This window comes from Hemitrygon akajei, chromosome 13 (assembly GCF_048418815.1).
Source record: "Hemitrygon akajei chromosome 13, sHemAka1.3, whole genome shotgun sequence".
Classification (NCBI taxonomy): Eukaryota; Metazoa; Chordata; class Chondrichthyes; order Myliobatiformes; family Dasyatidae; genus Hemitrygon; species Hemitrygon akajei.
Genome location: NC_133136.1, coordinates 55,439,355 through 55,452,918, shown reverse-complemented (window position 1 = coordinate 55,452,918; position 13,564 = coordinate 55,439,355). Strand labels below are relative to the sequence as shown.

General features: G+C 40.4%; 1 protein-coding gene across 1 annotated transcript in view; it reads left to right on the top strand.

Moving 5' to 3' along the window:
• The window catches only part of kita (KIT proto-oncogene, receptor tyrosine kinase a), a 72,894-nt gene that overhangs the window by 43,495 nt on the left and 15,835 nt on the right, over nt 1–13,564 (top strand). The window contains exons 6-14 of the mRNA XM_073064646.1: nt 4,943–5,129; nt 5,956–6,071; nt 8,280–8,394; nt 9,749–9,936; nt 10,595–10,701; nt 10,794–10,920; nt 11,215–11,319; nt 11,403–11,513; nt 13,231–13,384. Of these exons, the coding sequence (XP_072920747.1) occupies nt 4,943–5,129; nt 5,956–6,071; nt 8,280–8,394; nt 9,749–9,936; nt 10,595–10,701; nt 10,794–10,920; nt 11,215–11,319; nt 11,403–11,513; nt 13,231–13,384 (1,210 nt within the window). The remainder of the gene's footprint in view (nt 1–4,942; nt 5,130–5,955; nt 6,072–8,279; nt 8,395–9,748; nt 9,937–10,594; nt 10,702–10,793; nt 10,921–11,214; nt 11,320–11,402; nt 11,514–13,230; nt 13,385–13,564) is intronic.

Here is a 13,564-nt window from a genome sequence, read left to right as displayed (position 1 = left end):
TTCAGCCTTTTCGAGTTCCTCCGCATGCCGTTTGGCCTGAAGAATGCCGCACAGACGTTCCAGCGGTTAATGGACGCGGTGGGACGTGACCTGGACTTCGCATTCATCTATTTGGACGACATCCTCATAGCCAGCAGCAGTCGTCAGGAGCATCTGTCCCACCTCCGTCAACTCTACGCCCGACTGAGTGAGTACGGTCTAACAATCAACCCGGCCAAATGCCAGTTCGGGCTCGACACCATCGACTTCCTGGGCCACAGGATTACTAAAGACGGGGCAACCCCTCTGCCCGCCAAGGTAGATGCGGTCCGCCATTTCCCCCGACCCACCACAATCAAAGGCCTTCAGGAATTCGTAGGTATGGTAAATTTGTACCACCGCTTCCTCCCTTCAGCTGCCCGGATCATGCGCCCCTGTTCGCCCTGATGTCGGGTCCAGGCAAGGACATTACCTGGGACAAGGAGTCCGCCACTGCTTTCATTAAAATGAAAGAAGCCTTGGCAAACACTGCGATGCTGGTGCACCCCAGAATGGACTTCCCTACCGCCCTCACAGTGGACGCATCTAACACGGCAGTCAGTGGGGTTCTAGAGCAACTCATCGCGGGTCACTGGCAACCCCTGGCCTTTTTCAGCAAACACCTGCGGCCACCTGAGCTCAAATACAGTGCTTTCGACTGAGAACTGTTGGCGCTATACCTGGCAATCCGGCATTTCAGGTACTTCTTAGAAGGTAGGCCCTTCACCGCGTTTACGGACCACAAGCCGCTTACCTTTACATTCACGAAGGTGTCCGATCCCTGGTCGTCCCGTCAGGAGCGCCATCTGTCCTACATCTCTGAATACACGACGGATGTCCGGCATGTCTCGGGTAAGGACAATGTCGTGGCAGACGCGCTCTCTCGCCCTAACATTCATGCCCTTTCCCAAGGGGTAGACTTTGAGGCGCTGGCAGAGCTGCAGCAGGCAGACGAGGAGATCCCGAGTTACAGAACCGCAGTCTCCGGTTTGCAGCTCCAGGACCTCCCCGTAGGCCCAGGTGAGAGGACCCTACTCTGTGACGTCACCACCGGCCAACCCTGTCCCGTCGTCCTGGCACCTTGGCGGCGAAGTGTTTTCGACTCCATTCATAACTTAGCGCACCCCTCCATCAGGACAACCGTCCAGATGGTCTCCAACAGGTTCGTTTGGCACGGACTCCGCAAGCAAGTCAGTGAATGGGCCAGAACGTGCATGCACTGCCAGACGGCCAAGGTGCACGGCACACCAAAGCTCTGCCGCAGCAGTTCCACCCCACCCACCAGCGTTTCGACCACATTCATGTGGATATCGTGGGCCCCCTGCCAGTGTTGCGCGGAGCGCGGCACCTCCTGACTATCGTGGACCGGTTCACAAGATGGCCAGAGCGATCCCGCTCACCGACACCACCTCCGAATCTTGCGCCCGGGCACTGATTGCAACCTGGGTATCTCACTTTGGTGTACCGGCCCACATTACCTCCAACAGAGGCGCCCAGTTCACCTCCAGCCTGTGGTCAGCTATGGCCAGCCTTTTGGGGACACAGCTGCACCACATAACTGCCTACCACTCACAGTCGAACGGACTAGTGGAGCGTTTCCACTGTCACCTAAAGTCGGCTCTCATGGCCCGCCTGAGAGGAGCTAACTGGGTGGACGAGCTCCCCTGGGTCCTACTCGGCATCCGCACGGCACCCAAAGACGATCTGCACGCCTCGTCGGCCGAGTTGGTGTACGGCGCACCCCTGGTCGTCCCCGGGGAGTTCATACCAGCCCCAAGGGGGCAAGAGGAAGAACCCGCAGCAGTCCTGGGCAGACTACACGAGAGGCTCGGTGACCTGGCCCCCATACCCACTTCGCAGCATGGGCAGAACCCGACCTGCGTACCCAAAGACCTGCAGAACTGTAAGTTTGTGTTTGTACGAAGGGGCGGGCATCGGCCACCGCTGCAACGGCCCTACGAGGGGCCATTTACGGTGCTCAGGAACAATGCGTCCACGTTTGTCCTGGACATTGGGGGGAGAGAGGAGGTTTTCACGGTGGACCGCCTCAAACCGGCCCATTTGGACGTGGCGCAACCGTTCGAGTTCCCGGCACCGCAGCGCAGAGGCCGACCTCCCAAACAGGGTCTGGCCCAGACTGTGGACATTGGGGGGTGTATCGCCGGATCTGGGGGGGGGTTATGTGGCGACCCACTTCCTAGCGCACTCGAAACGGCTCACAAATAGCCAGCGCGCCGGCACAAAGGCCAGTCCCAAAAGGGCGCCAGGTCTGCTTCACCAACAAAGGGAAAAGCCTGCGGGGGATTGTGAGTACGTGCCCCCTACAGCATCCGCGCCCGGGGAGGGTGGGATCAGAGAGTTTTAAAGCGAAGCCGCGAAGTTCAAATAAAATCTTCTTTAACTGCAGTTTACCGACTCCGTGTCGTTATTTCAGCGCTGCGTGTAGCACACCGCTACACAATTACACTTTCTAGTTTTTGATTTTGTTAATACTCCTCGTGAGTTTCCGTCCAGATGTCTTCATTAACACTCTCTCCTCCCCTTCGTGTGCATTTCCATCTTCCACTCAACTGGATATCTTCCTGTAAATGTTAAAAGTTTAGCATGAAATATGTTAAACAAATTTTAACTATTTAAAGTTTATGCTTCGTTCTGGAATATGTTAGAAGCATAAATGTCTCAATACTGATTTTAACATCAGAGAATGAGAAAATTGACTCTAGTCCATTAAACGTCTGTATCACATTCAGTTTTCTAGTAATTTTTATCTTGTGTTTCATACTAAATTCTGAATTGACATTTTTGAATCATTGCTACTAGATTATTTTTATGCAGCAGAATTTATTCTTAAGATTATCTTCTAACTGAAGGAGGATGGCCTGCATATCACTAGAAATCCCAAGTTGTGATTTTACTCCCATTTTGGCAGGAATAGCTGTTAAGATAGAAACTGAGAGTTAACTCCCAAAATGTTATACCCAGTGCCATACACAAAGATGAATTGTGTCTGCATTAGAAAACTTCTGGTAGGTTGAGTTCAAACAATTAGACCTTGAAAATATTTGTCAGTAGCCATTGTGATTACAACCTCTCTATTCTGGGCTACATGCAGCTAGGTATTACGATAATAATAGCTATTAACTATTTATTATGCAATCACAATCAATTTTCACCTTTGTGTATGGTGACCATAGTAACGTATCGGGATTTGTCTCTGAGCTTTCATGATACTGTCACTCCTGTCAAAACAGTTTTGATCTTAAAGAAAACATTTTCAACATATAATGTAAAGTAACCTTTCACACTGAAATTTAGACAAAGGGTGATGGCTGTCTTTCTGATGCAGTACATCTCTAATTTGAATCTATTTTTAAGATATTAAGAGGTTATAGGTGGAAATCAGACTGGTTTACCAAACCTGAATAATCAGTTTAGTCTGATTGTTTCTAGAAATCAGTGTTCATCAGTACATAGGAATGTAAAGATAATTACCTAGGAGTATGATTGCATAGCAGAGGTATTTAATTGGTTATGTCCTGTACTGAGTTATTCATTGGAATATCATGAGATTTCTCTATCAACATGGGCAGAATTATCTTTTGCAATCATTCCTAGAAAACTTAGATAGTTTTTGCCTGTGGAATCTTGCATTGGGCCTTAAAACACAGTAATAGATTAGAATGTTTTGCATGTTCATAAAATTTTTACACAAGTCTTTTTCTCATGCCTCATATTCTTACACTAAAATAACCACTTCGGCAATCCAAACCACTCACTTACCTCACATTATATCTCTAGCCTACCACCCAACCTGCTGATTTGTATCCATACAGCCTAATAATCAATGCTACTGTTTCTGTCAATGACTCAATTCCTAAACCCCATTTCTACATCCTGATCCTGTCCAATTACCCTACCATAATATGGCAGCCTTTTTGATCTCCCTCTTCTCCCAAATGACATTGACGTCACCCAGTGGACTAACTTATTCCAGAATGCCGGACTGATCATTCAAAACTGCAGATCACAAGCACAGGGCTGGACGAAGGGGGTGGGGGGTGGGGGGCTGCAGGGCAACACTCAGAGACCACTTTATTAGGTACACCCATACACCTGCTTGTTAATGCAAATATATAATCAGCCAACCATTTGGCAGCAACACAGTGAGTGGATGGGCTGCAGCAGCAGATTAGCATGAACATATGCTTAGAAGCCTCTTTGTTAGGCACAGGAGATACCTAATAATGTGACCATTGAGTGTAGATCAGCTCCCACAATCCTGTCCTTTGCTTCGGCCTGAGATTAGTTTGAATATTCTTCCTGTAAATTTACAGATTTTCTTCAAGAGCTTCAGTTTACTTCTGCTGCACAAAGACATTAAATTAGTAAGTTAATTGTAAATTGTCCCAAGCGTGTAGGTGAGTGGGAGAACCTGCGGGAAATTGTTAAAAGCACGGGGCAAGTTAAGTGTGCTTAGTATAGACTTAATGAAAATGGGTAGTTGATAGTTAGCATAGATTCTGTGGGCTGAAAGACTTCTTACCAGGTGGCAAGACTCCATTACAAACAATATGATTTAGGAATTGAAATATTAAATGCTCTGTTCAAAGAAATAGTGCAGCAAAAAGTTTACTATCTTTCATTATAAGTCCTGAATTCCTTACCATCTTGGAAACCTTTTACAACAATTTGAGTTGCGTTAGGCATACTAATTAAATAGAACCAGAAAATAAATGAATATCATTGCAGTATCATTAGCTAATATTCTATAAAACAATAGACTTGCACTGTATTTTTTCATTTTAAGAATTTAAAATAGCATTTATTTATTTCCCACAATGATTCCAAAAGGATTTTTAGGAGATACTTTTAAGATTCTTAAATGTCCGACACTAATTTTTCTCTTTACTTTCTCCTTAACTAGCTGAAGGATATGTGACGTTTTCAACTCCAGAGAACAATACTTTTCATGTAGATATTGGAGAAAATCTTGTGTTAAAAGTGGAGTTTGATGCCTACCCTGCTCCTGATCAACAGTACTGGACTCACATGAAGGAGAGATTACTTAACACATCAGACCACTACATAAAATCTGCTAAAAATCGGAACAGGTACACCATATCCAAATTAGCTTTAACACCTAAGTAAGATGCACAGCGAACAGCTATTCCATCTTTATGCCAGTCCTAAAATTTATCAGCGTGGACTTTTTGGTCAGCTGCCCATGCTGTTTGTTAAATTTGTCGATGCCACAGACATCAGCACAGAAATATCTTTTGATCTGATGTGCAGTGCCTTTTGAAGATCCATTTGAAGAATCCCAATGAGTAATAAACATCAGATCCTGAAACAGGGCATGTCTGCTGCACTATTTAATCAATGTCAAAGCCGGTACAGAATGTAAAAATAAACACAATAGAAAAGAAAATAATTTCTAGCAAATAAGTACTTTCTACCAATAATTAAAGCCTGGTAGCAGTCTGAAATTTTGTGAAGGATTTTAGTGACAGAGGGGAGGCCTATCACAGCATCATTAGAAGGAAAATTTGCATCTGAGTGGAAAAAAAGGTGACCTTTTTGATGTCTAATTTTTACCCGTGCGATTTTACAGAATTGCTAGTATTTCAATAGTGAATTTCTCAGCAAGATTCCATTATCAGGCATCTTTTGATGCGGCATGGTGTCTCATACAACAAGTTCCTGGTTCCTGCATTACCCTGCCCACGAATGCCTGCTGAAGTTCCTACTTGATTCACTTTTGAAAAGTAGTGATTGCTGATAAGCTCAATTGCAACATCCAGCCTAATACCCTATAAATATCACTGAGGTCATTGAGAGAACTTTCTAAGATACCTGTTACAAATATAAAGATGTTGCTTTCTTCAAGTTTTGATTTAATAGTCATTGTTTTATAATCACCATATATTTTATTCATAGATACATGAGTGAACTTCATCTAGTCCGAGTAAAGGGAGCAGAAGGTGGAATTTATACATTTTTTGCTTCAAATTCTGATTCCAGATCATCAGTTGCATTTGATGTATACATAAATAGTAAGTTGAACCAACACCCTATATCACAGTGCAAAATCATGCGTCGGACAGTTGGAGAGCATTGATTCATTTAACTTCCAGCTCTAAATGTTTATTTTGCTCTTGTCATGTGCATACTTTACCATGCAGGTCAGTGGATGTATTCGGCTGTTTGAACTAAACAGACCCTCATAATCTGTGTAGGACATAAATTGAGTTCAAAGATATGTTATAACCAGACCCCAGTTTGATATGCTTTGTATGATTTTATTCCTTTTGTACAGCTTATTTCTTTCTTTTCATTCTGAATTGCACTTAATTAAAAATGTTCACATTCATTTGGCTTTTTTTCCAGTTCTTTGGTGAGTTCAACAATTTCTTTGTAATATGTTCAAGAAATCATATGTTTGATTCGTCTCTTGCATTTCCTATGTGTTTTGTTGATGAGGTTGAATGGATAAGACAGACAAACAGAAATTTTTCAGGTGATTGAGTCAAATCTGTTTAAGAAAAATACAGTACTATATTATTTACTTTATACAGTGACCCTAGTGGTCTCCTTCCAATCCATTACAAAATTATCTGATTCTGGTTGGATATTGAATAATAACAAAGAGAGCATTTGAAATACTTTAATCATATCCGCTTACAAACTGCATATGTTTGTTTCAAAGTTGCGTACATTGTTTAATATCACTCTTCAATTTCTGTTCTTGCTATACATTCCTATGTCGCACTAAATATTTAGTGGCATGTCTTTAAATTACCTTTTTTAATGCTGTTTCCTCAACTTCTTCTTTTGGCGGTTTAACAAAACTAATAACTTGACCACTCTGGTTTCCTTGGGCTCCACCACCACTGTTGGTGATAAATAGCTCAATTTCTATCTCCAGTTCTGTTTGAGATCCTTAAAGAGTACCCAATTTTTACTCCTTGTGTTATTTGAGAAATTCTGTTTACAATCTTTGTTTGCATCCTATCAGTAAATGCATCTCAGTCTGATTTCTCAGTTCTTCCTATTCTATTAACTTCTCTGCTTTTTCATTATTTTGTACATTCTTCTTTTCTGCATAACATCTCTCAAGATTTTATATACAGTTAAATGTAACACATGGTGCATGATATATAATTAGATAATTCATATTATGTTATTATCATAACACCCAAGGTTTGCTTTATGAATATCTAATTTGTTACAGAACTTAAAGAAGAAGTTGATCATATTAAACATTCATGACTCATGCTGCTTTATTAGCAACTCAGCTGCAGATGCAAGATAAAACTACAGATGCTAGAAATCTGTAATAAAACAGAAAATGCTAGAAAAAAATAATTTCAGTGATGTTAGCATTCATTTTGAGAGGACTAGAATATAAAAACAAGAACGGCCTCACTTGGAGTATTGTAAGCAATTTTGGGCCTCTTATCTAATAAAAGATGTGCTGATGTTGGGGAGAGTTCAAAGGAGGTTCTGCAAAATGATTCCAGGGTTAAAAGGCTTTTCATATGAGGAGTGTTTGTTGGCTCTGGGCCTGTACTCCCTGGAATTTAGAAGAATGAGGGGGTATCTGATTGAATGTTGAAAGGCCTAGATAGAATGGATGTGGAGAGGATGTTTCCTGTAGTGGGAGAATCTAGGGCCAGGGAACAGAGCCTCAGAATAGAGGGACATCCATTTATAACAGAGATGAGGAGCAATTTCCTTAGCCAGAGGGTGGTGAATCTGTGGAATTCGTTGCCACAAGTGGCAGTGGAGGCCAAGTCATTGAATGTATTTAAAGCAGAAGTTGATACATGGGGAGAAGACAGGAGAATGAGGTTGAGAGGGAAATGGATCAGCCATGATCAAATGGTGGAGCAGACTCAATGGGCCAAATGACTTGATTCTGCTCCAATATCTAAGGTCTTATTGGATTATCATCAGGCAGCATCTGCAGAAAGCAAAACAATTCATTGGTATGCCCAGAGCTAGGACTCTTCATTAGAGCTTAGCTCTGTTTTGAAGAAGGGTTTCAGACCTCAAACATTAACTATTTCTCTCTCCACAAATGATGTCCAATGGGACTTTTTCCAGTACTTTCTATGAATACTTTCTATCTTTGCAATTATTTATGAAATGGTTCAGTGAACATAAAGTATAAATTAATGTAATTAACAACGGAGATTTTCTGAAATGTTTGACAGTGCTTTAAAGGACAATGTGATCATATTTCCATTTTTATATTGCAGGCCAACCAGAGATTCTTGTTCTTGAAGAATACAGGCCAGGTAAAATTCGATGTGTAGCTGCAGCATACCCAAAACCAGATATTAAATGGATTCACTGCCCTGGACAACAGAAACGGTGAGAAAATGAGCTGTGATTTGCCTTACATAAATCATTTCTGTTCAGACTTTTATAAAGTATTTATAATAAGAGTTCAGAGATCAGGTGAGAATTTAAGATATTTGTGTACTTGGAAAGTTCTGAAAGCATTCTCCTTTATCCCTTAAGCTGTGAATTATTATAATTATTATGATTGTGAACTATAATTAAGTCAAATGTTTAGTCAATTACTATCTCAAAAGTCCAGGCCAATATTTTGCTTAAAAAGATATAAACAAATCTTTATGGCATACAAGAGGATATTAATCATATTTTCCTGCTGCAGCTTCATGTTGGGAGAAATATAAACTATTTTGAAAGCTGATTCATTACTTCCTGGTGGTAAAATGACATAGGACTGTAGATAACAATTCAATAGATCACTTAGTCAGAGAAATCTACTTAATTATTCAGATAAACTTTTGATTGTAACCTTGTAAATTGTCCTTAGAGATAGATGCTGCAGTCTGGGGAAATATTTTTGTGACATTTTTGGCTTTTTCTATCTTTTAAGTCACTTGAGCTTGATCTCAAAGGTTAGCTTCTTATTCCTCATGACAGTGATAATGCCTTCATTTTCCCAAATCCTTCGATATCGAAACAAAGAATGAACCATTTGCATCTCATCTTTCTCTTATCAACAAACACATCAGTGCATCACAACATTAAACAATAAAGGTTTTATTATTAAGAAAATCTATTGTATAATGGGGAAAAAAGTAAAATATTTATAGGAAAATAATATATAATTATTTGTAGTAAATATCTTCTTCCTCATGGAAAACAGAATAATAAATGACACAATCTCTTTCCAGCAGTTATCATAGTCTGACCAGTTAGACAATTTAATTGGTCTAACCTACTGACACTGAACATTCTGGATTCAATGATTTCAATAGTGCACACTTGCAAACATCATCCCAATAGTTATACTTTGTGATTTCTAACAGTTAAATGAAAAAAAATATGCAAATCATGCATATAATCATATTTTAGGATTTTGTTTGAGTTGCCCTTGACTTTGCCCTGCAGCTTGGCTGCTTTGAATGCACCTGAACACATTTTTATCACATTTGTCTCTGATGGTGGGCCTTATTTTGATTGCTACATGAACTTCTCCAGGTGTCATTCCATAGCAGGCGATGGGTAGAATCCCTGTAGAAAAAGCAGAAAAGACTGATTTCGCTATTATTCTATGTCTTCCCATCGACCTTACCTTCAGATTAGAAGAGGGTGTGAAGATTGTGTAAACGATACAAAATTTCCTCTATTAACATGCTAGAAGCAGATGACAGTACTTCCTAGTTCATTGTGTTTGGCTATTTGGTTTCAGGTGCTCAGAGGTGGCCATGACACCAGCTGAAGGCCATTGGACCAACAGGATAATACGTCAGCCCCGTTTTGGAAGGGTTGAAGTGGAAAGCATTCTTAACACCAATGAACTGAAGAATAACATCACTGTAGAATGTCTGGCAAACAACAGTGTTGGCAAAGGTCAAACAATCTATCAGATAAAAGGAGGTAAACTTCTGTTCAATAACAGTGAATGTTTATTCTTGCTGAAACTAAAACGTGTGATATTATCTACAAGATGAAGCATAAAATCTTTCAGTGTAATAAATTACATAATGTAATTTGGCAAATATTCAGCAGCTGCCTGAACAATATTAATGCCTTACATTCCCCTTGTACTTCAGACTGTACTTGCCACCCCACATCAGCAGCGTAGCCTGCTGGATTTTTCTCATCCCAATTGCCACCCGTGAACACCATGGTTAACATAGACAGCCCATCCTTTTAATAGTTGGGTTTATGGGCTGCTGAAGTGTACTTATTTATTGAGATGCCGCAATAGGACCTCCCAGCCCTTTAAGCTACATGGCCCAGCAATCCCCTAATTTAGTCCTGGCCTAATCACAGGACTATTTACAATGAACAATTAACCAGTGCACCCGGAGAAGACCCCTGTGGTCATGGGGTAGGATGTACAAGCTCCTTACAGATAGTGGCAGGAATTGATCCCAGGTTACCTGTACTGTAAAGTGTTGTGCTAACCACTACATTACCGTGCCGGTCGGTAGTCCAATGGTTTAATACTGGACTCCTACTTGAGATGAAGTTGACTGTAGCTATCAACTCATGTTCATATCCAATAACATTATTTTATTTCTTCTTACAGAAATAATGAAGACTCATCAACTCTTTACTCCACTCTTGTCCCTGTTTGCTGCGGCAGCAGGCGTACTGTGTGTAATTTTAGCAATTCTGTTTTACAAATATCAACAGGTAAAGTGCGGTTAAATTTATGGCTTTTTTTAACTCTCTTAGTTGCTTTATATTATATCAATGAGTATTAATGAAAATATGATTGTTTTTAGAAACCCAGGTACCAGATTCAATGGAAAGTAGTTGAAGGAATACATGGAAATAACTACACCTACATCGACCCGACACAGTTACCTTACGATGATAAGTGGGAGTTCCCCAGAGACAAGCTGCGTTTTGGTTGGTTGATATTTTGTTTGGCCAATTTTAATTGTAATGAATTTAGCCAATCTGAATTGTCTTTGCAACAAATTTATTGTAATGGAATATTTTAAATGTGGGAATGAGACCCAACAGATATTTACTAATATTTTTGATAGCTTTTGATGTTTATTTTCTGATTAATAAATTGAGTATTGCCATTATATCCTCTTGTAATTAATATAAATAATGTATTGCAATTTATGTGTTTACAGTGTTGGTTAATTCTCATACTGCTAATTCAATTATGAGGAGTATGTTACTTATTCTAAGGTAAAACCCTCGGTGCTGGAGCCTTCGGGAAGGTCGTGGAGGCTGCGGCTTACGGATTGACTAAGGCTGACTCCATTATGACTGTTGCAGTAAAGATGCTTAAACGTAAGTGTGTATGTTAAATGTTCTGTGTATTGTAGATTGAGATGCTGTGACGTAAACTAACAACTGTAAATTTGGCTTTACAGCAAGTGCTCACTCCACAGAGAAGGAAGCTCTGATGTCTGAACTGAAAGTATTGAGTCATCTGGGGCAGCACATCAACATTGTCAACCTGTTGGGCGCTTGCACTGTGGGAGGTCAGTTCAACAACTTAAGCCTAACTGTAGTGTTCTCGCTCAGGTGTAAGAAAACGCTGAACTAAACACCGAGGTAAACCGTAATCAATGAAAACAGGATCGCAGTAAGATTAACCGTTTACTGTTCACTCTTCCACATTAACGTATGGTGAAAACTGTTGATAAAACAATACAAAATTTGTACAGTATTTATTTCCTTCTTGATATCACATTTACATCGTAAATACTTGCAAAAGTAAACTACAACAACTACATTACATTAAAATGCAGCATACAGTCGGAATTTACCTACGCCATTGACTGCTTTAAATACACTTCAACACAAACTATCCGCAACTCTTTAACTAACGAAAACATAAACCTTATCAACCGTCATTACTTTTAACAGAATCAGCGTTAACATTTTAATTCAACACATCGATTATCTCATGAACTTACGGCGTTGCTTCACTATGTTTCTAATGCGTAGAAAGACAACTTTTCTTGCGCTGATCTTGCACATGTGAGCCCCCTCCTTCCCGTTTCTCCAAACCGGTATTTTCCCACAAGACGCGGCGAAACCGGATGTGACGTCATCGCATGCCGCGATATATCACAGACAACGAATTTACTTTAAACAATCCTAACTTTAACTAAAAAATGCTAACAAACGAATTACTAAAGCAAAAATATTATAAACTAAACAAATGCCATAAAGGCAACACACTAACCCTTATTTTGCACATTTTAACTGAGCACAGTTAACCTTAATGTGGAGAAACAGTCAGTGATGGCCTCGCTGACACTGAATTAGGAGTCTGCAGATTCAAGTTTGACTCCAAGATTTGCATTCATAAATCGTAAGTGATATTGCAGTGCTGCGCCGAGGAAATGCTGCACCTTATGAAGTGTTGCCTTTCACATGAGGCCTTAAACTGAGGCCTTGTTTGTCCATTTATTTGGAAAGAAATGATTCCATGGTATTATTCAAGAAGATTTCCCTGTTGTCCTGATCAATATTTATCTCAATAATAAGAAAAGTCTGTCTAGAAAGCTCATCTTTGTGGAAGAGTGCAGTGCTGATATGGACTGCCTTATTTCCCAAGGTCCAAGGCCCTAGATGGAGACTTACAGCGGTGACAGCAGAGTCTAAGACCTGGCCTCCCCTGCCCGAATCAGTCACTGGAAGTGGTCATCCACTGTTCCTAACAATAACAATGTGAACAATCAGTTATTGCTGGTATTATTTGTAGCATTAATGATCAAACTGAGCTGGACATATTTTGGTGTTCAATAGTCTGGGTTATCTGATGTTTCAAATGTGTACCATCTATAGAGTGCACTCAGCAACTACCAAACCCATGACCTCTACCTTCTAGAAGGACGAGGGCAGTAAAAGCACCATGGCCTGGAATGTGGCTTCCAGCCATGTACCATCCTGATTGGTAATGCAGTATATAGATTTTCTTTCACTGTCTGTGAACTTTAATGAATTGGCTGTTGTTTTCAGTCTATTTGTGGTCATCACTGAACACTGTTAATGGATGTTTGATGATCCTGGATTGGGTAGACCAAAGGACTTGTTTCTGTGCTGAAACTCCATGACTTATTTTCAGAACTGATGAACCATTACTTTAAACCCTGATTTTGAAAAAAATAATGTTACACAAATTCCAGGAACGTCAGCAGTTCCTGAAAGTTGCCTGTGAATTTTAATGAATTGACTGTTATGTTCCAGGTCCAGTTCTGGTAATCACTGAATACTGTTGCTTTGGTGACCTTCTAAACTTTCTGAGAAGGAAACGAGACTCATTCATTTGGCCAGAAACTAAAGAACAGGATCTGCAGAAAACAGAATATAAGAACATCATGAATCTGAGGCATCTAGACAAGTAAGAAAAACAATGGAATGTTTTCTTCTTAGCAAATTAAATATTGATTGTAGCAACTGAGGTTAAAAATCATCCTATAATCAAGTGTGTTCATCATAAGATGTTTTTCCAAGGTTTTCTACAGTTCTGGTATCAAAATATAAAATAAAGCCTGTCCCTTTTCACATGCTTTAGTCTCAA